Source organism: Coffea eugenioides, chromosome 3 (genome assembly GCF_003713205.1).
Source record: "Coffea eugenioides isolate CCC68of chromosome 3, Ceug_1.0, whole genome shotgun sequence".
Lineage (NCBI taxonomy): Eukaryota > Viridiplantae > Streptophyta > Magnoliopsida > Gentianales > Rubiaceae > Coffea > Coffea eugenioides.
In genome coordinates this window covers 23,152,416-23,180,280 of record NC_040037.1, presented here as the reverse complement: position 1 = coordinate 23,180,280, position 27,865 = coordinate 23,152,416, and the positions used below count along the sequence as shown (strand labels likewise).

General features: G+C 35.5%; 1 protein-coding gene across 5 annotated transcripts; it reads right to left on the bottom strand.

Annotated features, from left to right (window-relative positions):
- Positions 1-48: 48 nt before the first annotated feature.
- LOC113764453 (eIF-2-alpha kinase GCN2) lies at positions 49-25,884 on the bottom strand. 5 transcript variants are annotated; one of them, XR_003467619.1, is made up of 30 exons: positions 25,467-25,884; positions 24,332-24,400; positions 24,186-24,245; positions 23,930-24,035; positions 23,122-23,226; positions 21,627-22,037; positions 21,309-21,440; positions 21,145-21,231; positions 20,956-21,042; positions 20,749-20,863; positions 19,544-19,661; positions 17,446-17,500; positions 17,083-17,252; positions 15,679-15,863; positions 14,538-14,683; positions 14,201-14,450; positions 12,995-13,274; positions 12,770-12,863; positions 11,868-11,948; positions 11,691-11,747; positions 10,116-10,247; positions 9,931-10,014; positions 9,237-9,345; positions 9,017-9,153; positions 6,714-6,815; positions 3,147-3,235; positions 2,662-2,764; positions 2,459-2,581; positions 829-1,924; positions 49-728 (listed from the first exon to the last, which is right to left on the bottom strand). XR_003467619.1 is itself a non-coding variant. In XM_027308363.1 (30 exons), exons 1-29 carry the CDS (start codon positions 25,583-25,585, stop codon positions 1,814-1,816), a joined length of 3,717 nt encoding a protein of 1,238 aa, XP_027164164.1. In that variant the 5' UTR covers positions 25,586-25,884; the 3' UTR covers positions 49-390; positions 1,785-1,813. The 5 variants fall into 5 exon arrangements, 4 of the variants coding, with proteins under 4 accessions (XP_027164164.1, XP_027164163.1, XP_027164161.1 ...); XM_027308363.1 differs by having other exon boundaries at positions 49-390; positions 1,785-1,924; XM_027308362.1 differs by having other exon boundaries at positions 702-899; positions 1,785-1,924.
- Positions 25,885-27,865: the final 1,981 nt, after the last annotated feature.

Genomic DNA, 27,865 nt, shown 5'->3' with positions numbered 1-27,865 from the left:
GTAAAAACGAAACAGAAACTCAGAAATATGAAGATGTGAACCTTGTAATCGATGACTGATTAGACATACACATTAGGAAACAGCAAAATGACAGTATGTTTTAGAATTACAATCCAAATGGCTTATGCAGTTTGAACTTGAAGAAGATAAGAAACAAAATTTGATATACAAGGAAACATGCCTCTCTCTCTCTTGCGAACAAAAACTTTGCCGGTCTCTTCATTTTCATTAAGCGAAACTATCGTCTAAAAGCCTTGAACAATACTGTACAGCTAAAGAAACTAAATATTCTTTATATGAGCAAAACTGAGGGCAGAAAATTGTTTTGTGATTTTCTTTACCTTCTCTGATGACTTTAACCTTCTACTGTTCTGTATATGAAACAGTACTCTGTAACAAAACAGACAAAAAAAGAGGTGAATTTCGTACTCAAGGAGATCTACCTTTTTGTACATTAATTAAAATTTTTTGTTAATAATGTTAGCAATGTCTGTTTATCTTTCCTCAAACAAACAATAATGATGTTTCCATGGAGAAGAAACAGATATACAAGTCTGCACATAAAAGCGGAGGGATTAGGCTAGTCCACAATCACAAAATCAAATTTCCGAAAAAAACACCTAAATCCTTTGATGGAAACTTCTGACCATGGGACATGTCAAAGTATGATTAAAGTTATCATCGAACGTGCAACATAAAAATATTTGGCATCTGAAACTCTTTTAATTCTGAAAGGAAAAAAATTCGCACAAGTTCAGAGCTCAATTCCAAAAATGAGATTTGATTCATAAATGGAACTAAATGTGAATTTTCAAAGGAATTCTCCACCATCACTTGTCCCCCCTCTCAGCATGATGTAGGAACTCCATCTACTACATGTGTGAATCTTTCACCTCATCCTGGTGGAAATAAACATACCCAGTTAACCTGACGTACAATGATAGATTCCCAATCTGCTAGAAGATGTTCTATCGACTTGTCCATTTTGACTGAAATGCAGCTCTAATTAGAGTTAAAACTTAAAAATACAATGCATTGACTTCTAAAACAGCAAATGAGATGAGAATGGAACAGTCCATATTAAATATCAGTAAATTATTCCCATCCTTCCGCATTAAACGGTCCAATTGGAATTCTTGGGTCTGAATGAAATTTTCTAAGAGTTCTATCTTCTACTGGTTTATTAAGCGGTTTTTGATGTGTATAAACAGGGGAAAAAAAGGAATATTAAGAAAGAAGATATATACAAATGTATTGGTACATGAACTATGCAGTATCTCTCAGTGGAATTGTTCAAGGCATCTACTTTTTGATAAACTCTGTAAGCCATCAATACTATTACAGTATAGAATAAATACGATTCCTTTCAGAAAGACTGTTCAATTGAATTTTTCATTCATATGCATTAATGAAGGTGTGCTCCTATTCTCAGTTCTATTGTGCAAAAAAAAAAGGTTATGTGACGATATTGAAACTGAAACGCTTTAAAGTTTGTAAAAAAGCAAGCAAAAGCTCCAATAGGATTTGGGAAATCACTAGATGTTCAAACGTAAACTAACATGTCAGAAAGGCCATTTCTTCTTTCTTTTTATTTTCTTTTTCTCTCTTTTCCATGCCCTTATTTTAACCTATGATAGACAGCTTTCCCAGCAACAACATGGAGTAACAAACACATGGCTTGAAATGTTATGCTGCAGGAACTTAGGTTTCTAAAATAATGGCAAACATCTTGCAAACTTTTTTGTACGAAAGAACTACGAACAATATGAAGTGGCTTTAAAAACCTGGTAGCAATGAGTTCAAGTAATCTGTTCTAGTTCCAGATGGATGGGTTTTTAAATTGAGTTGCCATTGCCTCAGAGAGAAACTTGACAAGTTCTTCTCTCGGAACTTCCTTCTCCTTCTTCAGCTCAAGATGCCGAACCTAGTAACAGAACCAAATGCTAAGCAACTTTTAAAGGACAATCCAAACTGGAGAAAAAAAAAAATGAGGTGCTCTTCTCCTGGAATAAAGCATTTGAATGCGGGCTCTAGATTATGGCGCATGGGTGCTACTAAAGGAGTCAAAAGTTGCAACACAAAAGCTCTAAATGGCTAATACTTACCCATAATAGATACATATAGTTGATTTAAAATGGTAAACATAATCTCAGAAAAGCTTTTAACTCCAACTATTCTTTTAAGGAATCTGGTAGTCTTAGTTTGGGCATTTCCTAGTCAGTATTTTATTCCAGTGGAGGTATTGTAGCACAGTAAACGGGCTTAAATAACAGTGCAGTATGTCAATGTTAAGATTGTGTGAAACTAAGAAGAAATAATAACACCACTGGAAACCACAACAAAGATGGCTACTTTCCATTACAAGTTAAAAAATCCAGCTAATTGTGATTACTTCTCAAAGTTTGTACCGACTATGGGAAAGGATCATCAAGTTAACCAAGTAGATAAGTTGTCCTACCTTAACTGAATCTGTTTGGGATACACCACTGTCAGTGATGATCACAAGACATTTGATATCATGCTCGTTGGCATATTCATACTGTTCTGTGAGGCTTGGATCACATATGGGGACGAACTGAGTCTGATGTACAAGTATTTTTGAAGCCTGTTTCAGATTCTTAGATTCAAAGCACAATTCTTCTAATAAATCTCATTACTGACCTTGATATTCTGCTGCCATAGCTCAGCCACTAGTTCCATGCGCTCTACTAGTAAACCACCTCCTCCTCTTGAGCAAACAAGAACCTCGATACCAACATCATGCCTGCAAAATTTGGTAGATCAACATCAGATAATTAGTAGAAACAGAAACCAGTTATTTACTCCCTCTTGTCCATCTTTCAGCTTCCAACTCCATTAGAGAACTTTAGATGATGAAGTATATTACAATTATCTACTTGGAGTCAACAAAACTAGCATTGAAAACTTATAGAACATTCTACATTACCTCTTAATAAGATAGACGTGCATTTGAGCTAAAGAAATCAATCTTATATTGTAGGTATTTCTAGTGTTCAACATTTTGGGAAGTTAAATGAGAAGGAGAAAATGACAAGGGTTGGAGATAAATAGTGATTTTGTTAATCATCAAATATGATGGTCAATTTTCTCAAATCCCACTAAGAAGAAGAGAGCAAAAACACTACCTATAAATTTTCGTATCCATCATAGTACTATGCGACAAAATTGTCTCCAAAGCAAGACTAGTCCCAACTGCACCTGGAGGATTTGATTTCTGGGAACATTGAGACAGAAAGTCAAAAACACAAAACAGACTACAAAATATTGCATTTGAACTGTAGTAACATATCTCTATCAATAATGGCAAACATATTTTACGATTATTACAATTATTTGATCTTTGTGATAAAAATGAAGAGCATAAGCCAAATGACGTACACCACACTAATCAACAGAAATCAACTTGTGCATCTTATCCGATCTTGAATGTATACTCTAATACAGACAAGAAAAGAAAGACAAACTCCCAGAAGCCCTTTCACTAATCTTAGCGACTGGAATTTAGATTACCACACAGACTAGCATTATGTAATAGTAAAATCAATTTGGCCATTGAAATTTTTTTGCACAAAATATATGTTACCATAATTTTAAAGGAAACCAATGTACTTGTGAGAATCAATCAGGTTACCTATGAAAGCCTAACAATTTCACCTTATCAGGTAGAACAGATGGTCTGGTAAAAAACTACACGCAACACGCACCTCTGATCAGAAAAATCTTCCTCAGCAAAAGTACAATAAGCACTTCTGAACCATACTCCATTTCCTGATTATCGATCACTTTTCACAGATCAAAGTTTCTATATTCTTTAACTTTATCTCCCAACATAATTTACACACAATTACTTTCTGGTGACAATTTATAGATGCTGATGCAGTAAACAGATGGCATAAGCAAGAAAAATTTCTCTAATTACTAAACTAAAAGGTAAAGGGAACGAAATAATCCCATTTCAATCTCTTTGGACATCTGTCTTGTAATGCTCTGAAAAATACCACACATCAAATTCCTAGGACAAGGGAGGAAAATAAAATCCTCTAAAAGACACAGCAGCCAATATAAATCCAAAAGATGTACCAAACGAAGCACATTGCTATCAAATTTTTATCCTTACTGCTAAATCCCAAGATCAAATTTTGACAGAACCCGAGCAGGAACTGACAAGATCTCCTTAGCCGTAACCAATCATCTCTCTAAAATCTATTCCTTCACTTATAAAGTTTAATCTCACGTCTTAAAGTGTTAGCCTTGAAATTGGTTTAACCAAAGAAAAAAGAAAAACAAAAGGTCAATTTAACCCCCAAAAAAAAAGCTTTAAATAGAAAAGAAGGTTTATAGCCTAATCACAATGCTAGAATATGATCGTTCAGGAAGAGAAGAATCAAGGAAATACAAGAAAACCTGTGACTTTGTCTAGCTCTACCTGTAACATTATTTGTGTGTCATACTTATTCCCAAAGATTTTTAACACACTAAGTAGTTTGACACCTCCAAGAAACATATGCAAGAATATTCTTTCTATGAGATGTTTTAGGTACCAAATCTGAGAGACTAAACCTTGTCTAGACTTGCACTTCCTTACAACATCTCAACTGATTTCACTGGTAATTTTCATAGTCCATGTCCAGTCTCCTGACCATGAGATGTGTCCCACAATTCATTCAATCGTCTCAGTCACAGAACAGGGATTTCATACAAAGATTAATTAGTATTCAAAAAGGCGAGACCCTCTTTATGTGATTAAGACACAATATGCACCATGATTGTCATTCAATTCTTTTCCTTTTCTTGCAGAATTGTCTATAGCAACAAAGTCCAGTATCAATTTAAACGCCTCAGTGTCACATCTGTCAACATGACTAACATTTGCACATGCCAAGGGCGTGAAATTCATGCTACCCTACAAACATTTGAGACATTCATTCACTAGAAAATGGTGAGTTGCATAGCTAGGGAAACACCAACAGGTTTACCGGTATGACTCCCAAATGAGTAACAACCTCCAGCTGCTCTCCCAAGTGTAAACCTTAATTACTCAAACCTCCAACTGAGACTAGAACAACCTGTCTGAAAACATCCTATAAATATCCATTTCTGGATCCCATAGTCAAAAAAGGAATTGCCAGCGAATGATGACTAGTCAGCATTGGCTAATGAATGAAGGACAAACAGAGAGATGGCAAGAGACTGGCGTGTAATATACATAATATCCAGTCCCTCATTCTCCAAAGGTAGGATACAACATATTCATCTGAGACCCTCAATCTGATTTCGAAGACAGAAAAATCTTAACATCATTCCCAATCGGAACAACTACATATATGGTCTCATACTTAGGTTCTTCCACCAATTATTTAGCAATAATAAAATCTGGAGATCTTTTCCATTCCCTTTCACTTCCCTTTAGAAACTGGCAGGAGGGAATTGTGATATTTGTATTTTCATGACTTAAGAAAAGTAGAACTTCAACAACTCTTGTAGACATGGAAAAATTGTTCAGGCAGAACATATAGTTAGAGAGATGGTTCATGCTTTTTTGAAATGATGTAAGAAGATGCAGAGAAGATAGGCAACTATTTGCAAAATGACCACCAAAGGCAGTATTTAATACTTGGACCACAGGCAAACCCAACAAGGTAAAGAAGCAGGGGGCAAGAGACCAGTACCCAAAAACCATTCAAAAGAGGTCTCTATACATAGATGATGTGTGCTTTTAGACTGCAGAAATTAGGCCTGCCATTAAATTAGAAAACAATCATGGTTGGATTTACAGTTTTGAAAAATTCTAAGGATCATTATACAATATCAGAAAAGTTTGGAGTGTTACAGCTATCAAACAACCAAAATCAGTCGCTTCTTCTATTTCTTCTCCTCTTCTCTGGACAAAATTTCCTTTTTTCCTATCGTCTATTTCTTCTCCACTCCAGTTGCTTGTTCTTCAATTTCTCTCCTTTTCTCCGATCACTGTTTTCTTTCCTCATGCAAGACACGCACAAAACATTGTCTGTTTTCTTTAGTGTCTTCCTATTATCTTCCCGACCAATACTGCTTTTCCTTTCTCTTCTCCTTTTGATTTCAGGCATTCCAAGTTTCAAAAGGCAACAGGCATCAGCCACAGAATCTCACAAAAAGAGACATCAAATTTAGAAGAGAAAAGAAAACCAGAAAACTCAGTTATATCCAATTTCCACGCTTCCCCGATTACTGGTTTCTTGCCAAACATTTTTTGGTGCATACTTAGACCAAACGGTCAACAGGTTCCAGGTTAAATTGGTCCAAGTGGCCTGTCTAATTCGAGTTTTAAAATACTGACGAAAGGATACTAACAGCACTTTGATGAATCAAGGACCACACAATGAGTTTTCTTGTAACATTCACTGCTCAGAATTTTGCAGCCTATAACTCCAATTTTGCTTACCAGAGAGGGGAGGCGTACAAGATATATGAAGATATCACAATATGCATCAGAAAACTATGTCAAGCACCACCTAAAACATCACCGCATATAATTTTGCTCAAGCAAATTAGAAGTCCATAACTCAAAAAAAAAAAAATTGTTATAAGTCCATAGTGAAATCTATCTGCAAGCATAAGCAAAGTAAAACTTTTATTGCAAGTGGACTCCACCTGATCACTTAACAATTACAAAGATGAAATAAGGAAACAACAAAGCAAAATAAGTCACATACATATTCAAAATCGCCTGTATGATGAAGCAAGTAATCATAACGACCACCAACAGCAAGCAAGGTTCCTTCCACTAAAGATCCAAGACTCTTCCTCATATATATCTGCAACATGAAAATGATAGCTAGTCCTTTGGACCTTCCATAGAAAATGCTTCACATCCTCAGTAAATTCAAAATGTTGATATGTTCATAGAGGTTAGGCAAAAACAGAGGATGGAAACTAAAACCTGAATAAAAAGCATTCAAGGTTTTCTTAACATAAAATACTCCTTGTTAAAAAAAAAATACTGCACTTGAAATGTATGTCATTTTGAAGCATGTAAGCAGTTGTTAGCACAGGCTTGACATGTCAGACTAAACATGAAGAATGCACATATGATATGCATATCATAATCTACAGAGCTCTTATTTCTCCACCCAGGGTAGCCACTCAGACCAGACCAAAACATAACTACTGGGACAAGATTGAAGTCAAAGCACAGGTCAGTGGCTAGGTGCGGTGGCGGTTAGCATCTTGAATCCTAACAAGGTGCATAGTGTAAGGATATGCTTTTGCCTTGCTGACGTCTTGAATAAGTATTATAGCAGATTCAATAAATCAATACCACGTATTAAAAATTGGATCTAGCTCCATTTTTTCTCAAACCAAAATGGTCTTTGGAATTGAAGGTGCATAGTGTAAGGATATGCTTTGGTCTTGCTGACATCTTGAATAAGCATTATAGCAGATTCAATAAATCAATACCACGTATTAAAAGTTGGATCTAGCTCCATTTTTTCTCAAATCAAAATGGTTTTTGACCATTTCCCAGTTGATTCTATTCCACTATAAATTTCCCAAAAAAAAAAAAGGCTAGTCTTGCCAATCACATAATGCTGTTTTCCTTTAAAAAAAAAATCAAAAGTCACTGACAATTGTAAACATTCAGATTATGCCTGATTCAGTGTTTCATCATTAATTAAAAGTAATGCGTTGAACTAACTTCAGGATTCTAGGTTGAATCACTGATGACAAAGGGGCAAGATGGATGTAAAATAGGTAACATGAATCCAAGAACTTGGGAATTATATCGGACAGGGCGTCCTACATCACTACAAAAGTGTATATGAAGGTCCTAACATTCTCCTCAGGAAAGAAAATTTTGATTTTGTCCAGTTGTTTGGTGATTCTTCCCAAGTGCAAGCATCATCAAAATTGCTCCACTGTCAGCTATGTATGAAAAACTAAATTTATTTCCAAACATGATATAATTTTTCAATGAAAGCGCATTGTGAACTCCCTGTTCATGAGTAATAATGAATTTACTCTTGCATGAACTCTCTTTTGCTATTAAAAAAGAAGAGTTTATTGATCTATTGACAATTGTAATTCGATTACATAACAGATGTATTCTTTATTTCAATCCATTGCATTTGTGTTTTTAGGGTCATTGTCAAGATGCAACATGTAGCAATTTAGCAAATAGAGTTTCTAATAAAATCAATTAGGTATGCATTGGATTATTAACATAATAGATATTTCAACAACAGCATTTGAGTTATAACAACACCATTCAACATGTAACATTCTAAGAATAAAATTTGTATCCACTTACTTTTGCCCTACACAAATTTAAACTTCCACAATAGCCTTTGAGAAATCAAAAATATGGTTGCAACTTTCTTTCTTCTATTTCTTCAATTTTTTCATATTTCTCTTATAACTCAAAAGAACCATGATTTTCTAATTACAAAATTAAAATCCAGGAAAGAATGTGATAATCAGTTGTCATGTTTTCAGCATGCAGGTTCATTCTTTCCAAATGATTAAACACAAGATGATGAAGGTTTTCATGTTGGCACACCAAGGACAAATGTTGAATAACCAAATTTGTTGATGGTAAATGTGAATTTGTTGTCGTTAGTTTGACACAGCTGCTGGGAAATTAATGCTGACTGATGTAACTTCAGAATACAGAAAGAGCTTATGTTTAAATTGGCTATGCAACTGATAAAGCAGTTTGAGACTTCCCACAAAAGGAGTACAACTTGGCCAGAACCTCCCAGAACCTCCATTTGAGTCCAACAAGATGTACCAGTATTCTAGTCAAATCCCACCATTACCACAAAAGGATAAAAATCCACAATCCTAGATTTTGACATAAAGTTCTATGTTTTAAGAATAATTACTTTTCTTAAACTCACCTATTTACCCAACAGTGAAATGTCTAGTCAAGTATTCAGATTACTCTCCTAAGCCACATTCCTTGGTCAACCAAACAAGGCCTAATAAACCGTATCTGAGACATGCATGATTTGAGTACCTGAAAAAAAATATTTCTGTGATAATTCTCAGTTGGAGGCATAAGTGCATCCACAAAGATATGTCTATCAAGCCTCCAAACCCTTAAATAGTTATAAAGCTCTGACAACTCATCGAGGGCCTTCCTTGTGGACTTACCTGCAACAGGTAAACAACTGGAATAAATGATAGGACTCATATAATCCAAAGGTATTACAGCATAGGAATCACAAACAACATACCAGCAGGAAGGGCGCCTCTTAACCTGGGAAGAGCCTGATCTACAAGTCCACAGAATCTAAGTCCAACAGTCTGCAATCTATTTACAACAGCTTCAGCAAGATTAAGTTCCTGGAAAGAAGGCTAGTGAGAAACTAGTTCAAGCTAAATAGTGGAGAATGATTCTTGTCTGTATCCTGCCTTGTACATATTACAGCAAAACAATTTCTTCAAGATAGAAATAAGCAGCATGTTTGCACCCTTATAAAGCTAAAACCACAGACAGGCATGATAGCCTGTAGTTTGATTTCCAGATCCATGAGAATTTTGCTGGTCTGGTCTAAATTTAAGAATGACCCTCAAGGAGAACTTGGGGTATGTCTACAATCAAGGCCTAGATCCTCATCAAGACCCAAAACATGCCTAACCTACCATAATCTGACTATACACATATACACAATTACATAATCCTCAGTTTATTTACATGTCAGTCAGATAGGTGAAACCCTTCATTTGAAACTTCACTTAGTGATACATCTGTTACTGTTAAAAAAAATATCATTTTTTCTCGAGTTAGTTTTCATTAACTAAAGATTTTTTCTTTCAGTAACACATAAATTTAGTTTCCTTGACCCAAAAAAAAAACCGCAGAAAATGATATTCCATTTGAATTGTGAAATAACTAGGGGAAAATGAGGTCCAGAACGTTTCCAATACCTGTTGAAGCTGTCGTCTTATCACCACCCATTTAGACTTTCTTTCAGAAGATTGAGGGCGCAAAGATCCTAATAGAGAGAGAAGCTTCACATTGGAAAAAGTAGGCATAATAAGAATATTGCATATCCAACATTATGCAGAAGCCAAAGGATGAAAGTCTAATAAAGGCTACTTAAGACCAATACCTCAGCCACTTTCTGTCTATGCTCCGGCTCGATTCCGGCCCAAGACCAAATTGCTTCTAATAGATCTCCATGGTTCAAATGAATATCACATAATTCTGAATGAAAAAACTGACCAATAATGTCCATCGAGGCCTAAAGATTGGAAAAATGATGGAATCTTAAAAATGGGATTGTGGCAATTATAAGACAGACTTCAACAAAAACACTAATGAAAGAGAATATGATCATGCTAAATGCCTTATAAAGACTCCTCTTAGAGCAACATGTTTATATGAGGATGATTCTTTAAATTATAGTTTTTGTAAGCAGGCTCCATTTTACTTTCTGATCGAAGTTCTCATTGTCCTTCCAGTTTTTTTTTTAAGGCTCAATAGACATAAACTTTCCTTCCTAATTGATTATAGTTGATGTGGCTTCATTTAAAAGATGACCCAGGAAAAAATCGAAAGATTACCTATGAAGAAAAGAAAAGGTACAACTTTTAAAGAAAAACACTTCCAAAGATAAAAACAGAGAAGGATGATACTTTCAATGTCTCAACATATTAATGCAGCACCAAGAAGAAAGTGTGAGTTAGATAAAAATTCAGATTCTTAGTTATAATCTTAGGACAATTGAGGACACAAGATAGGAAGACATAAGAATTAAGAGGCAAAAAGAGGAGAGGAGATCACAGCAATTCCCTAATAAGATTCAACTCCAGAGCACAATTTAATCCCTTCCATACACTTCTAGAAAATTGAAGCAACACGTATGCCATATAAATAACATGACAAAAAGAACAAAAGAGGCAGAGAGTCCTGCTTGATGAAACTAAGTATAGAATCTGAAGGCTGAATATACTGAAGTGAAACATCTCTAATAGATCGTGCTATGACAAAAGTAGGTGAAAATGAGTGCGAGAAATAGCAAGTATGTATGGGAGAAAGTATGTGTTTGTACATGGAAAAGGGAGGCAAAGTGCTGGTAGGTGTCTGAGAGAGAAGAGGAGAGACATAGAGATAATGCAAGTGTGTGAGAAGAGAAGAGTATGTGCAGATGTAAGAAAGTAGCAGTAAAAACCAGTAAGGTTTGTGAGGACAAAGGTAAAAATCTTAAAATCTATTTTAAGGAGTTGAATTAAGTTATCCCATGCAATCCAATACAATTTGATACCATAAATTGGAACCCTACAGGATATTTCTACTGCATTGCATGTATTGAAGTATGCAGCAAACTAAGTTTCTAAGAATCCAAAACTGAAGATTCTAAAGTTGTATTAAAAGAAAATAAAAATTGTGCTCTGGAGGTGGACTAGGGTTAAGGTGGACTGAAAGAGACAAAGGTCACAATCTTACATGTATTTTTAAAAAATCACATTAAGTTATCCAATGCGTGAATAATTGACAGCCCATAAGATAATCCTATGGCATTGACTATTGAAGTTCCAAAGCATGCTAAATTTCTATTACTCCCAAAGTGAAGATTCTAAAAGTCATTAAAGAAACTAACCTAATATGGTGGTCTATAGGAGAATGGTTTCGCTGTACTCAAAAGACTACTGTCCAGGCACTGATGCAACCATGAAGAGCTTACCTTAATGATCTCTGCCTCCGTCAATGCTATCGCACCTCCAACAATGTCAAAGTCCGCCTATAAATAACAAAAGCCATTCAAATAAACCAGCATCCCCGTGCTAGCATAAGATAGGTTATCATATACTTGGTTGACAGGTTATCAGTAGAATGTTAACAAAAGTTATGCAAGGAAAACCTGAAGGTACCGATTTGGCGGTGAATGACCAATTGCTCTTCGATATACATACGATATTTCATACCGTTTGAAGAAGGATTTCTGCAGCAGACAATAATTCATATTATTTGCACTAATTGACAACCAAATAGCATAGCAAAGAAAATGTAGTGTTAGTACTTATTTGGGCACCCAAAGGTAGTGAAACAGAATAGCAGTAGAGGCCAGTTTAAAAGTCCCACCAGACAATGAGCGATAAGAACTATTAAAATTTTTAAAAAATGAATTTTCTAAAATCAGAAAAGCTAAAACTTCAAGCAGTCATTTTCTAAAATTATTTCAGTAATTTTGACAGATAGCAAATTCCATTACTGAACTGGCTCATAGTCCATCAAACATAACAATCTGGCAAGATGGAAACATATATTTGGATTGCAGTTACTTAGCACAACAAAATTCAGAACAATAGTCAGAAGATTCGTCAACTCACATCTAAAATACTTCAACTCAATTTCTTAGAACTATTATGAATGCTACTTACTAAAAACAGGAGAAAGAAAAGAATAATAGCCCTCATATAAAAAGAATTATCGAAAACCACGGTCAATAAATATGAAAACCCAAGAGCCCAACAGAGAATCCCAAATAGACCCCCCATTCCCCTTGGAAGATGTATGTTCAGCTGACAACTTTCATCTCACCTGCACCACATAAAAGAATTGACCAAAGACCTCTACGTGTTGAGATATCACAACATTATTCTTATCTTCAGGAAACCATTAATCAATATGCGTATATAGTAAACAAACAGGCTATGCAGCATGCTGACCAAAAAACTGATTAGTAAAAGAAAGAGTTCAACATGTAGAAAAAAAGCAGCACATAAGCCATTGGCAAAAGAAGTTGGAAAGCAAATCATATACCTGATTGGCAATTATCCAGTTGGCAAAAGGTAAGCGAAGCTCATGACAAAGCTCAACCATGTCTCCTCCATTGGTCAAAAGTTTCACAGTATTCCTTTCCAAGTCAAGAATAACTAAATTATAAAAAATAAAAAATAAAAGAACAAAAAAGCAGCAGAACATGCAAAATGAGATAATTTTGGGAACAATAACAAAATAAGATACAAAGACTGGACAAGGGGAAACCTATTTAGCTGTCGAGAATCAGCCAATATGTGCATTGGTATAACCTCTAGATGCTTTGCACAATGTTGTCTAAACACTCCAGCAGCCACCTCCAATACATGATCACGGTTACTGGTATCAACATCCGAAAATAGGACAGATGAGATATCACCTCCAAGCAATTTCAATCTCTCAACACTCTCATGTTCCTTTGTGCTCAAAAGCTCCTCATCAAAAATAGCATTTACAATTTTGTCATACACACCAGTGTCTTCAGAGGTATGAATTGTTCGGAGAATATCTGCATTTGAAGAGATGAATATCCTTAATTTAATCATGATATACAATAGATTAAGGAAGCAAAGCTTTAGGAAATGATTTTTAGCTTCCTCATACGTTTAAAACAATACAAAAATAAATAATCAGGCCAAAGTTGAACTATTTACTTTTTAAAACTAACATACGTATGGAGAGTGGGGGGAGGGGGAGGGGGAGAGAGAACCATCAAACAAAACCAGGTTAAAAAAATGTACAATAACTAAACCAAAAGGTTTTCCAAAAAGGAAAATGCAGACCAGGTAATCTAAATGCCGAAATCAGTAAATACATCATAAATGAGAGAAGTCGGAACACTACTTCACCACTATATGGGCCATAGGCTTTCATCAAGCACATCATCCTAAAGTAACAGGGCAGGACAAGGGCTTGAAATCTTTTGACCTAAAATCTGAAGTAAACACTCAATCAGCAATTAATCAGTCACAATCCATAAAACTAAGATGACATGGACCAAGAGAGACTGCTAGACAACCATGTTGAGAGTAAAAGCCATCAATTCAACTCATACTCCCCATAGTCGAAGCAAAAGAAAGGCAGCAGCAAAGAAGCACAAAAGCCTAAAGTTTGACTTAAATGTGATGCAGAATATGAGTAGCTTCTAATTTGACTTTCCAAACACAGAAAAAAATTGCTTCAGAATGACTCAGTTTGTGACATAATAATATGAGTAAGTTTGTGACATAATAATATGAGTAACTCAGTTTGTGACTTTCTAAGCTTCCCACCTTAATCTGAACTATTACATGTCTAAATCTTAAAAAACTACTAAACATTCTTTTACTTCAACGGGGACAACTAATGTATGGGCATCAACATTTATGCACATATTAGTTCTTGTAATTGATTCCACATGCTACATGGAAGTATCAAACATTGTCAAGGACTCACTATCCAAAAGCTCATATTCCATTCGGGGAGGAAAAGCGTGTTGAAGAAGTTCTGTAGCTGACGGACGTTCAGATGGACTTGGTGACATCAGAAGTCTTAACAAAGACGCCTGTTCTGGGAAATCAGCTAGCCAAGCAGAAGGAAGCTCTCCCTTCTGTTTCAAATCAGAAAGGACAATGTGCCTTTCCATTGCTGTGTCAAAAGGGCGCCAGAGCTCGAAAAATACAACTCCTAGACTATACATGTCAGCCTGCAGAAACAAGGTAATTGAGCGAGGAATCTACAGGAGTAGTAGTTACTGCTACAAAATTAAACTTGTTCAAAAAACCAAAAATACCTTCTCATTTATCTTTGGCCACCCTTGCTCTATTTCAGGTGCAGTGTAGAAATATGTGCCAACTTGGCCAGTACCATCAACTGAAACTCCAACTGTTTCTGTGGCATCAACATCCTGCTCCACTTGCTCCAACTTCAAGAACTTGGCTGAAATGGAAAAGAATACAGTGATATGTGCCTTTTATTGTCTCCCTCTTGATAGCAAATAAATTTCTGTACTGATAAGCAAATAAATTTCTGTACTGATAATTTTAGCCACATAAATCAAGCAGGAAACATCCATACAGAGTATGGTAATCCTACAAATGCCCCACCAATAAACAAAGTATATCCTAGACATTCTCGTATCCCATAGTATAGTAATCCTACAAATGCCCCACCAATCCACCAAATGCCCCACCAATATTCAAAGTATATCCTAGATATTCGCGTATCCCAGAGTATAGTAATCCTACAAACGCCCCTCCAATAATCAAAGTATATCCTAAATATTCGCATATCCCAGACTATGACATTCACAATCCCATCATTTCCTAAGGACTGGAGTATCCCTAAGAAAATGCCAAAAAAATAAAAATAGAAAAGATGACAGTTCAAAAGATAGATCTAACCCGAAAAAAGAAAAAAGAGTAAATGTCTAGTTCACAGCAATTATCGGCTGCATGCACAAATCTCTCACTAGCAAGAGGGAACAGATAATCTAGACAAGATACAAGCCTAGTCACAAATATTTCATAACTTGTAATCTTGATGGAACATCAATGCGAATCAAGATACAAAGGTATATTTAGTAATCTCATCCATTGAAACAACCAATTGTGTGACTTGATGAAATTACCAATCATAAGCCAAAAAGTACTATTTACATTTTTTCTGTGCAAGTATTGAGAGTACTATGAACATTCAATCCCCTAGCATTTTTGGTGCATATTCCACTTGCATGCAATGAACTACGATCAAAATAATTTTAGATTCTCCCATTCAACAAAAAGAATCCAGGAAGCCTTTAAGAAGAAAAAAATGAATCCAACACTGCAAAAAGTGGACAATTCATTTTGGGGTACTTGATGCTAAAGCAAAGACAAGTAACTCGTGTGCATAAAAATAAGTTCAATCCAGTAGAAACTAGAGAAGTTTCTCACCAAGACCAAAATCTCCAATTTTAATGTCATTGCGAGCATCAAAAAAGATGTTATTAGGAGTCAAGTCACGATGAATTATTCCTTGGCCATGTATGTGTGCCAGGCCTTCAACAATTTGGCGAAACAGATGCCAGGCAAGCTCCTTATCAAATTGATTATACGATTCGAACATTTGGCGCAGTGTCCTGTAAAACATGGACATTAAATTAGTTACGTGAAACCATTTAAAAGAAAAGAATAAAAAATGTCATTAATTATGCAACTGCAAAATATATCTACAACCAAAGATGGTTGTTTGACATTGTTGAGGATGCATAACACAGAAGCAATATAATTATCAATAACTATCAATAGCTAAAGAAATACGTGAGACGGAAGCATAAAACTAAAGAATTCTATAATGGCATCATAATTAAAGAAAACTTAAGAAGTTACAGCACCTCAAAATAAAGGAGAAACTATTTGGACAGTTACCCTTTATCTACATAATTTCTTCAAAGCTCCCTGTACTATAACTAAATCTAGTCAAGAAAAGCGCAAAAAGAAAAAAGACTTTATGAAAGTATATATGAAAAGATATCTTCGACTGTGAGCAGTTGTATTTTTCAAATGTAAGCAGATCCACTTATTTCCTTTTACAATTCATTCTTGGGATAGAACATCTGTAAGGTAAAGGTGATATGTTGTGCAAGCATCATATTGTTGATGATAAAATTCTAATAGTCTTAGGTAGAATGTGACAAGCACCCAGTGCCCCCACCAACGTAACTGTAATCATTTTCCTTTGAAAGCCTCATATTAGGCAATCGATAACAGTGAAAATCGGCTATTATAGAACAAGAACATGGAAAGCTTATGAGGTTCAATTAAATAATGATTTCATGTGTTTACTTTCTTTTTCTGATCGGCCTATATAAAGGTTCTTTGCTTCATAAAGATCCATAAAACTCGAGACTTTTTTCCTCATAGGTTGACGATATGCCTTCAGGCTTCTCCTGATCCACTTTGTCTGAAATGAACTTAGAATTTACAATACCTCAAGCAAAGGAGCTATGTCAACTAAAACTTGCAAGAAAACTCCTAAATTACATTTTAAAAAAAATGACCTGCTAGATTTTTCACCCAAAAAATAAATAAATATAAAAAAAAGAAAGGAAGTTACTATTAGCAACAAATTTTTTATTCATAAGTGAAGGGGAGATTAGTATGACAGAAGCCAGATTTTAGATTCATGATTCCACCCCCTCCCCCTCCTCCTCCCCCAATTCCAGAAGGAATAAAAAAGAAAATACTTAGCTCCTGTCAGTGATAGCACTGATTGATTGCCCCTAAGCATGTGCTGATGTACTATCCCCTTCATTTCCTTTTCCTAAATTTACAGGTAAAACGGATGAGAAGTATAACCTGGGGCAGTATTCCATTTGAATGTACAAGTAAGTCGAATCAAGCTTAGTTTCCAGCCCAAAAATATCAGATGAGCTTCCATCCATGTAGCTGAAAGTGGAGCTCATGGTGGCTTTTGAGCCCTGGGTTGCATCACCAAAAGAACCAGCAATTCCTGTTTCAAACCATGCCTGAAATATTTTAATTAATTTTTAATCACCACTAGAACAATCAAATACAATGAAGATCTTTTAGAACTTGATAACTTGTTCAATTAAATAAAAGTTTCCAAAACCATATACTATAGACTCCTACAAATCACAGAATAGAACACCTCTCATGAATAGATAAGGAGATAAAAAAAAGTTCAAACTGCAAAAGTACCTGGTAGTAACGCACAACATGTTGATGCTGCAACCGTGACAGAGTAGCAACTTCCCTGAAGTTTTAAGAATATTTAATAAGAGAAAAACAAATGGTTGCACCAGACAACATAAGCAGCATACTCATTTAGTAAGAAAACCACAAGGTACGCCCACAGTACGATTATTAAATCTACATCTAACAAAGGATTGGATCACAAAGAATATAAAAATGCAAATGGGAGATGCCATGCACCTTTTACCAAAAAATAAAAACAATATACAACAACTCCAAGTAGAAAAAGTGTCAAGACAGTTGATCAAAAGCACAAGATTGAGGCAATAAATGCTAACCAAATGACTTCAAAATGTAACCTTAAGTTAGAATACCAGCATCATGACTCTAAGCTTATGCAGACCAATATGATATCAAAAAGAAACTTATCATCCTTACTTTTGCTCCCTAGCAAAGTTCTTTATTTCTTTTTTCTCCTTTTTCTGGTCAGCAATCTAAAGATGATGAAGACAATCTGGGTCAGCATAAAACGTTGCTTCAACACAGCAGAAATTCACAGATTCTGCCATTAAACACCCATTTACTTTTTCTTTCCAAGTAAATCGTCGAAAGTTAAAGCAGGCACGGAAAAAAATCAAAGGTCACTTATCTACATTCCTGCTTTGCATCATAGTCCACCTTTATTTGATGTATAATTTCAAATAGTAAACAAAATTTACAGGAACCAACTCCATTATATGTTTTGAATATCAACTATAATGTATTATATCCCATAGGGATACAAGCTTTAGATGCAAAATCTCCAGAATCTTCTATGCAAGCGGAGAACAAAAATCAAATCTAAAACAAACAATGACATGAAAACAAGGGCTGTAGTGCATGAAACCTATGGAAGCCATTGGCTCCTTCTTTGAATCATAGCACGCATTATAACATTTTTAAAGCACTTCAAATATTTATTCTAAGGCATGAAATATTAGGATACTCCTTTCAATACATTACATTCTTTTGGTGTACTAGTACACAACGGGAGCTCTAGTTTTCTGTTAGAATTCATGCCATTAATAGGATTACACCTTACATCTATGCCAATTTTCAAGAACTGAAACAGGGGTCTTCGGATGCAAAAAAAAAAAAAAAAAAAGTTTGGCAAAATTGTTGTTCGACAGCAGCAGAAAATAAACAGTTTCAGGGTTGCTCGATACGCAATTCAGGTGAGATTCAAGGAATCCTGAGGCTGCTTTCAATAGCCAAAAGAAGATCAAAACATTAATTGGTTGCACTAAAATCAAGAAAATAATTCAGCCTCTAGAAGTTCCATAGGCTACACAGACATAGACTTGAAGGCTCCCAAGAGCTGATTCTGCTACTAAAAAACTTCGCTTTATCAGAAACCATAACAAATGCCTAAGAAACCAATTATAAGTAACCTAACCAGCCACAAACCATAAGTTTATTCTAACACTCATAAAAAAAATGCTTTTTTGAAACTAAAAGAATATCATAAAATCACCAAAAGGACCACTGACCATAAAAACAAACTAACTAATATGTACTGGATTGTTACTCAAGCCTGAACTATGACATTGACACTGACTATAAGCTATTCAAAAGCTTCTATAAAGGCTTTAATCATATACATTAGAATGCACATATTTGTTCACCCCAAGACAAAATTCAATTTGCAGAGGAACCAATGAGTTTGTTTGGACAACAAGAATTTAGAATAAAAATTTCAGATTTTGTCTTGCTTGCATCATACACACAATTCCCAATCACCTTTTTATCTCACATACATCACATCACAAAAAGTGCTACAGTAACTGGATCAAATAAATCATCCAAATAAATTCTTATCCAAACAAACTCAATATTTTTACTGAAAATTCATTACTTGCCAACCTCTGTATTTTCAGGGTTACACTTAGGTAGCAAAGACTAAGAATAGAGAAGTGAGGACATAAAAGTGATCCTTTCAACCTCCAGAAGTGGATAGAAACTTTGTCACAGAAGGTAGAACATTAACAAAGGAATAAGAGTGTTTAATACCATCTGATGATTTTGAGCGACAGGAAAATAAAAATATACAGGAGCAGATGGTAACCTCAATATGCGATCATTTATAGGCAGGCTCTTGTCCTTCAAGCGTATTTTCTTGACAGCATATTGCCTGCCATCTATCTTATTTTTACACAGCACAACATGACCAAATCCTCCATGACCTGCTAGGAAAAGGAGATATGGTCACAGAAATACCAAGATGCCACATTAGAGAACTGAGAAAGACAAGGGTGCAAATGCAAATCAGACGAGTCCTAGCAATGAATGCCACAGATAAAGAACTGGGGGTTCATATGCTTTTCTTCTCAAAAGAAATACAAAAAGGCATCGTAAAGCAACAGCATAAGCGAGAGAAATGGAACATTACTAGTGAATCATGTTGCCAATGCTGAATCTTTACTCAATAAAAATGTCCAATTAGATGAGCAAGTCAGGATTTAAACAGATACATCATACTGAACAGCTTTACGACGGGATGCAATGGGGCTGACATGAAAACAAGAACAACTGCTCATAGGATATTCACAAATTCATCACCCTTTCGCCCTGAGGCTATATGGGCTCTTCTCACCAACCTAAGGGTCTGTTCTTGTTCACTCAGAGCTTCTCTCGAAGCTATGCCCAAAGTATATACTGACAAAATTATTTTAAAAAAAATTCTTGGAGAAACGGCATACATCAAGAGGCACCAGAGTGCAATCGCAAACAATATGAAACTCAAAGATAAAAGCATCCAATCGAAATTCAACAAACTGAAAAGCATATTTTCTTGTCAAAGTTTTAAAAGAAAACCTATTCAGACAAAAGCGTCCAAACGAATGCTTTGCAAGATAATTAGTAAAATCAAAAGTGAAACCAGGTAAGGTCAACTTGTTCTTTTACATTAGAGTAGATCATATACGTTAAATATTTTATTGCCACTTTAAAGCTAAGATGAATAGGCTCCACTTTTACCAAACACAAACCAAGTGCCACTTTCATTTGACTCAATTAAATACCACAACAAAATGAACACAAGGCACTGTGGCAAACCTTCCAATCCTGGATTGCAACAATCTAAATACCTTTACCATTTCCATTTTAAAATGCTCAACAAAATATCAATGTACCAGGAAGTAAATTAATCTATAGCCTACTCTCTCCTAAGGAACAAACACCATGTTGCAATGAGAATGTTGGTCAAATCATTCCTTTAACTTATTCAGATATCCATCACTGTGGATTGAGTAAAGTAAGATGGATGCACACCAAGGGGCTGGAGTTCCTCAAAATCACTTAGATAACGGGAACTTGACATGGATGAAGAATTCTGTCCTTCAAAATCAGAAGCAGTTCTCCAAAACTGAGAGATCTTTGATGAGACCTATAGCAAGGAATTTGGCAAGGTATAAGTCAATAACATGGAATTCAGCTTCTGTTAGTATAAGATGGACATCAAAAGAGTAGTTTACTAACCCTATGCTGAGCGAAAACATGATTAAAAGCCTTCTCAAAAACTGGAGATGGTTCAATTGTCAGATCACGCACATGCTCAGATACGATCTAAAACAGCACAAGATGGCCATTATGAGATAAATAGATAGTCCCTAGTTAAGGTAAATTAATCAACCTCATTATCAGCTCAGCAGAAGAACGAATACATACCCCTAGGTTGTACAGCTCTGATGTGATTTGCAGCAAAGCATCACCTAGAGGCCCTTTGGGTGCGCAAACAAGGCGAAGTAGGTGAACCTAACGGAGAATGAGTTTAATGCACAAGTACAATTGAACTTCACAGGCAGCACAGTGAGAATTAGAAAGAAGCCCACCATAATTAAATCTGTTCTCATAGTCTGAGATAATTGGTGATTGATAACAGATTTTGAAGACACTGATTCTGAAGGTTCTATTAATCGATCTACATCAGTTGTTTCTGCTAGATTCTCCTCCACAAAAATATCCTGTAACATAAGAAAACAACATATCCAGATAAATGTGTATTGAATGTATCTAGTGCTATATTATACAGAAAGGAAAGATAAAGTTCAGATCAGGAAAAAAAAAAAAAGACAGAAAAAATTATATGGCAGAACAAAACCTAACATGTATTTGCCATCCATCTTGAATGAAAAGATATTCACCAATACCTTTATGTTACCAACACTACCACTTTTGACTGTTCCACAAGATAGAGTTGTACTTGAATCAGTACTCTTGATCTCATCCTCACTCTCCTCTTTAACAGTGACTAGTTTCAATGCAGGGTTTTGCGCAAATTCTTGCTTAGCACCCTGAAGTTCCACTGACTTCTTCCCAATTTTGTTATCTGCATTCTGATGTCCAACTTTGGAATGCTCGAAGGTATTAGAAGATACTTTAGTTTTTAGACCAGTGTTTTGTTCCATTCCCAGGCTCCAATGCCATGATTCCCCACAACCACTAAAAAGATCTATATAACCATATACAAAAGGTCCTTTACAAGAGTACATCATGATTCTGGAAACTGCCAAATCCTTGCGAGATAGCAAGGTACTCCTGTCCGTGGCTTGGGATATAGCCTGAAAAGAAGCCAAAGCACATAAGAGTCAACCATGCATTATGTCAGACAGACTTTGCAATGATAAAGCAGCTTTCTGCAAACATCATAATACATCTTTCTGACAAATATATGGTGAACATGCAGTGGATACATCAAGGCAGCAAATTAAGTGACCACGAAGGAAGCATTCTAGCAATAGCCCTTATACAATATCTCCATGCATTAAGTAGACTTTACCAGTCCTGCTCAGAGACAAAATCAGGTAAAGGAATCTATTACCAAGGAAAGAACTCAAACATCCCACTCTTTATTGGGCTAGTGGTTTTTGAAGGAAAGGTGCTATCTGACCATATGCAACAAAGCTAGTGCAAACATGCCGAATTATACATAACATCAGGCTTTAGACTAAATAATGCATATGCCATGTAGCTTTTACCAGTATGAAATTGAGCATGGCATAATTGGATTGCAATACTTAAATGTGGATCCTGACTCCCTTCTCCTCTCCTTTTCAAATAAAAGGGACCGAAGAGGCAAGAGACATAAGGTATGGTAACCTAGATGGTGAGGACCTTGAATGAGCAAAGAGAGAAATAGAAATAATAATTATTCTTTCTACATTTCCTAGCACATGCCATTACCTGCACTAAGAAAACATTCCATGTAGAAAAGCTAATCATCTAGTACTCAGAGGATAGCCCCAAACAAAAAAAAAAATCTTACACAGTTGAATCCTACATCTATTTCACAATGAATAAGAAATATCTGAATCCCTAAAGATCTCCTTCGAAGTTCATAAGATTAAAAGTTATATTTAGGAAGAATACAAATCTTCAACTATTATCTTTCGACTGTTATAAGAAAATTAATGAATTCATTGCAAAACAGGATCATTAAAGGCCTCTTTTCTCTATTGCTAGTCCCTTGAATAACCAACATAATGTCTTCTCCACCATTCAGGAGTCTGATACATAGCAGAGTAATGTTATTGAGCTTGCCACAAGACATGAATGCCTTCCTATGTCTTTGTAAATCTAAATTCAGGAAGTCATGCATTTCTTGTGCTTTATGATAGCTGCAAATTGATCAATGCTAAGGCTTACAGATTCACGTGATTCTGCTTGAGGAACAACTTCAGACAAAAATTCTTGAGCAGCCTCCACCAAATTGTAAATCATTACTCGCCCTTCACGAGCATTAGAATTTGCCTGGGAATATTGTAAATTCACGGAATGAAAAGAACATAAAATGACATTAATAATAACAGAACCAATGTTTAATGATAGCAACGCTTTTATAACAATATAATTGAAATAACAATCACTGGATCAAGTACATAAATTAACAGCATGTCATAGCCAAAGACTTGTTAACAAAAAGTAGAAAGAAAGCAAAACTTTACTGGAGAGCATCACAGCATCAAAAACTGTGGCACCAGCTAAAACATGCTATTCTAGCACAATCTCATAAACCATTTCCAGTGCTTAGAAAAATTATTCAGGAGAAAGAAAGTATAAGCCGTGATGTTTTGGGATGTTACATAAATATCCTAACATATCTGGCTAGAATAAAACTTCAATGGCCCAGAGCATGAGAGAACAATAGGAAGATTTTCCTACTTTTCAAAGATGAGGGGATACAGGGAAACCACTTCTTTGAATATTCCCCCCCCCCCCCTCTCTCTCTCTCTCTCTCAAAAGTTAAGAACAGGAGTAAAAAATCCAACAGAATTTTCCCACATTAAAGATGATGATTCATTACTTGAACAGAAAAAAAGCTGATTTTGATCAACCATACGTATCAGCAAAAAGGATTCACAATACTACATGCAGAATGACTTAAAAAAATTCCTCCAAACAACACCTATCATGAATCGTGAAAGGAATGCTTCTGAACAGGTGTGCATCTTACTTGATCATGAAGCAAGGACAGAAGATTGTCCGCATCTACCACTGATAATCCTTTCTCAGGAATTATACGCAACTTTGGGCATTTGTTGGGGTAGCCAGATAAAAACCTTATAAATGGATGACGAGTCATTAGTGAAGAGAGATTATGTTTTCTGCTTTTCATCTTTTCTTTCAATTGTGTTTTTGTGAATTTCTGTTTGGTAGTAAATATAAAAGAACCAATGCTATATCATAACCTAGTGCATGAGCTGACTAACCTTACAGAAAGAAGAGCAGAAATATCTGATTCATCATATCCTGTATCCTTTGAGTATGGCCTGTCATTTGAATCCACAATCACTTCATGCAAAAGACAGTGAAGATGCCAAACACAAGTAAAATAGATATTCTTCATATACATAACCTGAGCTTAATCTGAATTTGTGGTAGTGATCCGGAAACAACTTCACACTCATCTTGAAATATAGCACACCTTATCAGTCCATGAAACAGTCACTCAAACTGATGTAGAAACTTGAAGCATAAAATTCTTCTAAAAGGTTGTCATGCATCAGTTGTCAGATAGCTGCCAGAGGTCACACCTCCAAGAATTCTAGTGAAAAAGACACATCTCCATGCACATACTTACAACACACCTGATTGGTATGGAGATTAAAAACTTACTGCCACTAAACTGCTTCAGCCATAGGCAACTTATGTCACAAACAATTGAAGTACCATACATTTGTTGCTGTAAATATGTTTCTAAGAACCTGAAAGGTTAGGATTAATGGAACATGGCTGCATGTCAATCGTAGTTGGTTGTGCTTATTTGCGTTTAAAAATCACAATCTTCTTAAAAAAGTACTAGCTATAGCTATGCATAAAGAGTTTCTATTAGGTATAACAACCGCTTTTGCATTCAACTTCCACAATTAAGCACCAAATATGATCATTGTCAAAGGTTAATAGTATGCTATTATTCAGGTTACAACAATTATTCCAGATACTAAAAGTAATTTTGGATTTCGGACAACCAAGATAACTAATCCAAATCACTTATTTACCATGTTCCAGAAGTAAAATTCCTGTTGTGATTCACTAGGGTGTAAACTGTTACTGGTAATTATTCTACCTCGTAAGGGTTTCATCACGCCACTAGCATGAAAGCGAGAAAACTGTGAGCAGCAACGACAATGGCACCAGGCCTTACCTTACCATACTACTTGTGCAAACTATAAGCCGGCAAGTTTGCACAAAGTACGTAGACAGTAATCTTCATCTAGTACTCCAAGAACTCCAAAATTACATGCATACATTACTTTCCTAATATCCTAGACATTCTACCTCTAACAAGAAAAGCAGCAATTAATCCAGCAATTATAAAAACCTGAAATCCTCAATTGAATAACCAACAAGTTTCTCAATTTCTACTGGAAATGAACCCGAATATATCAAATATTACTACTACAAAAGTCGTCGCAAAATAAAAATTTTAAAAACCCAAAAAATTCAAAAAGAATCATACAAGAGGCACATGAAGAAATGAATTGACATACAATGCGGTGATTTCTTCACCAATAAGCTCGGAATTATCAGCAGCAAGAGAATTGTGATCCTTTGATGGAGCCCTTCGGGCGCCTCCGCGCTTCTTCTTTTTCTTCGAACTATGCCCCATTTCTTCTTCTTCAGTTATCAGCCAGTCTATTATTCATCACAAGCGCAGCAGCAAATTCTTTACTGTATTTACCATTTTTCGGTGTTGTGAGTTTGATTGATGATGAATTTGATGAAGACAAGGTCGCCGAGGTGGTATGGCGGTGGACAGCTTCTGGCGGGCGCTACGGTTTCAGGCCTTTTGCCGAGAGTGACGTAGTTGAGCAAAATACTGAGGAAATTAAATGGTTCCGATATATTAAATACTGGGGAAATTATCCAAGGGAAGGCCCTAAGAGCGCATATGCTGAGTTGCGCAAAGGTAATGACACCTCCTGCAGTAACAGTAGAGTAAGTTCGGAGCCTAGCTTCAAGGTCAGAGTGGAAAATGGGCATGCAATTGAACCCAGACTCGTAAAGAATAAAGTTCGAGTCTAATTCGAACAGCTCAATGCTTGAGTAAAGTCTAGTTCGAGTGTCTAATAATAAGACTCAAAGGTTCGTTGAGTCTCTTATCAAAAAAAAAAAAAGGTTCATTGAGTCTTATTAAATTTTTTATTTTTTTTATATTATATTATTATGAAATTACCTTTATGCCCACAAAAGTAGTTGAATTTATGAAATATTACTTTTTGTATGAAATTTTTTTTGAAAAGCAGTAAAGTATTTTCGCTCCAAAAATTGTCATGAAAAATGAAATTCCCAAATCAAGCATAGGTCATTCGATTGGGGTGATTCCAAATTCCAATTCTCTATTCAATTGAATCAATTCTCCATTTCCAATTCTCCAATCTCCATCTCCAATCAGGGCTTCCAAGAACTACAATATTATCCATTCTCCATGTCTGATTGAATCAAAATCCCCAATTCCTCTCCATTCTCAGAACCTACAAGTTATAGAGAGAGAGAGAGAGAGAGAGAGAGAGAGAGGGACAAAGCTAAACTCGATGCGAAAGTTTACTACCGGAGTTAGTTTGAGAGCTTACTATCGGAGCTTGCTATGAAGTAGCGCGAAGAGCTTGCGGCTGGAGTTGGAATTTGTGGTGGTTTGTCATCTGTCGATGAAGAAGCGAAGAACAGAGCCTCAAACTGTGAGAACATTAGCTGAAAAAATGAAGTCTGAGGTATATAAAATCTCGTCAAAATTAACCAAAAATGCTATTGATGAGGGAAAGATTTCTATTGATGTGGCTTGTATTACAGTTTGTGCAATTTAATTGAAAATGGGTATTAGAATTTGGGGGATGTTATTGGCTTTTTTGGGTAAAACATTTGTTTGCTTCAAATATTTGACAAAATTTTGAAAAATTAATGAAAGAATTAGTTACAGATCAATGTGAGATGTAAACGGAATATGCATAAAGTTCTAAAACTTTTCTTGCATAAGCAAAAGAATGTTGTGAGAGATTTGGTATGACATTTAAACCAATGAAATCAATTGCATACACATCCCCATACGTAAATATATTAAAAATGACAAAATGTTATTGATACAGTACCATTTTGGGAGTTTAACAACCAAGCAACTAAAATCTAGACTAGAGCAAACTAGCACCCTAGCACTTTTTAACTCATCAAATTTTAGTTAAGTGTCATCTCTATTTTGTATCATTGAAGGTCATTACCATTTAGTTTGATTCAATAATCTAATTTGTCATAAATCTACGGTGTGTACATAAATAATGTAGAAGTGTATTATACAAAAATGAGACTTCTAAAGAAGTTACAGGGATAAGATGAAAATTATTGAAATTTGAAGAGGTCAAAATGAGCATGTATTATGGAAAGCATGTAAGTCAAATAATGTTGGTCTTAGACTCTTAGTTATTGCTTCTAGAATCTAGATATTAGTTATTAAGAGTTTTTATATTGATGGATAATATTGTAGGAAACTGCAAGGAGGAACAGAGATAGTCAAATAAAGTTGCATAAGGCATTTGGATTGTGGATAGGAACTTGTGTTGCAGGAATCCATATAGCTTGAGGAAGGTGTGAATACCAATCGAAAAGAATGGAAAATACCTCGACTCATTCGACAAGCATTTCAATATTAGGTACCACAGCTGCAAGAGGAGGTAAGTTAACCTTAAACCACTATTTTTGAAATCTTATGTCTCCATTAGTGCTTACATCAATTGAGAAATGCGTCTTGTATTAGTTTTACTTTTCAACCAAGAGAAGTATTGGTCTAAGTGTTTATGACCAATGGGGCAAATTTCTATTTTTTTCCTTTTTTATTTCTTCTTCTTCCTTGGTGTAGAGCATTTAAAACAGCAGCAATGAAACTAAAACTGAACTACAC

Bases quoted from the DNA above. Each gene is read 5' to 3' on its own strand.
- LOC113764453 (XM_027308363.1), bottom strand. From the start codon at position 25,585: ATGGGGCATAGTTCGAAGAAAAAGAAGAAGCGCGGAGGCGCCCGAAGG. The intron at 21,232-21,308 runs GTGGGCTTCTTT...ATTCTCCGTTAG, and splicing joins TGAGAACAGATTTAATTATG to GTTCACCTACTTCGCCTTGT. The intron at 14,451-14,537 runs GTATTTTTGGTT...TTGTTTCTGCAG, and splicing joins GGCCAAAGATAAATGAGAAG to GCTGACATGTATAGTCTAGG.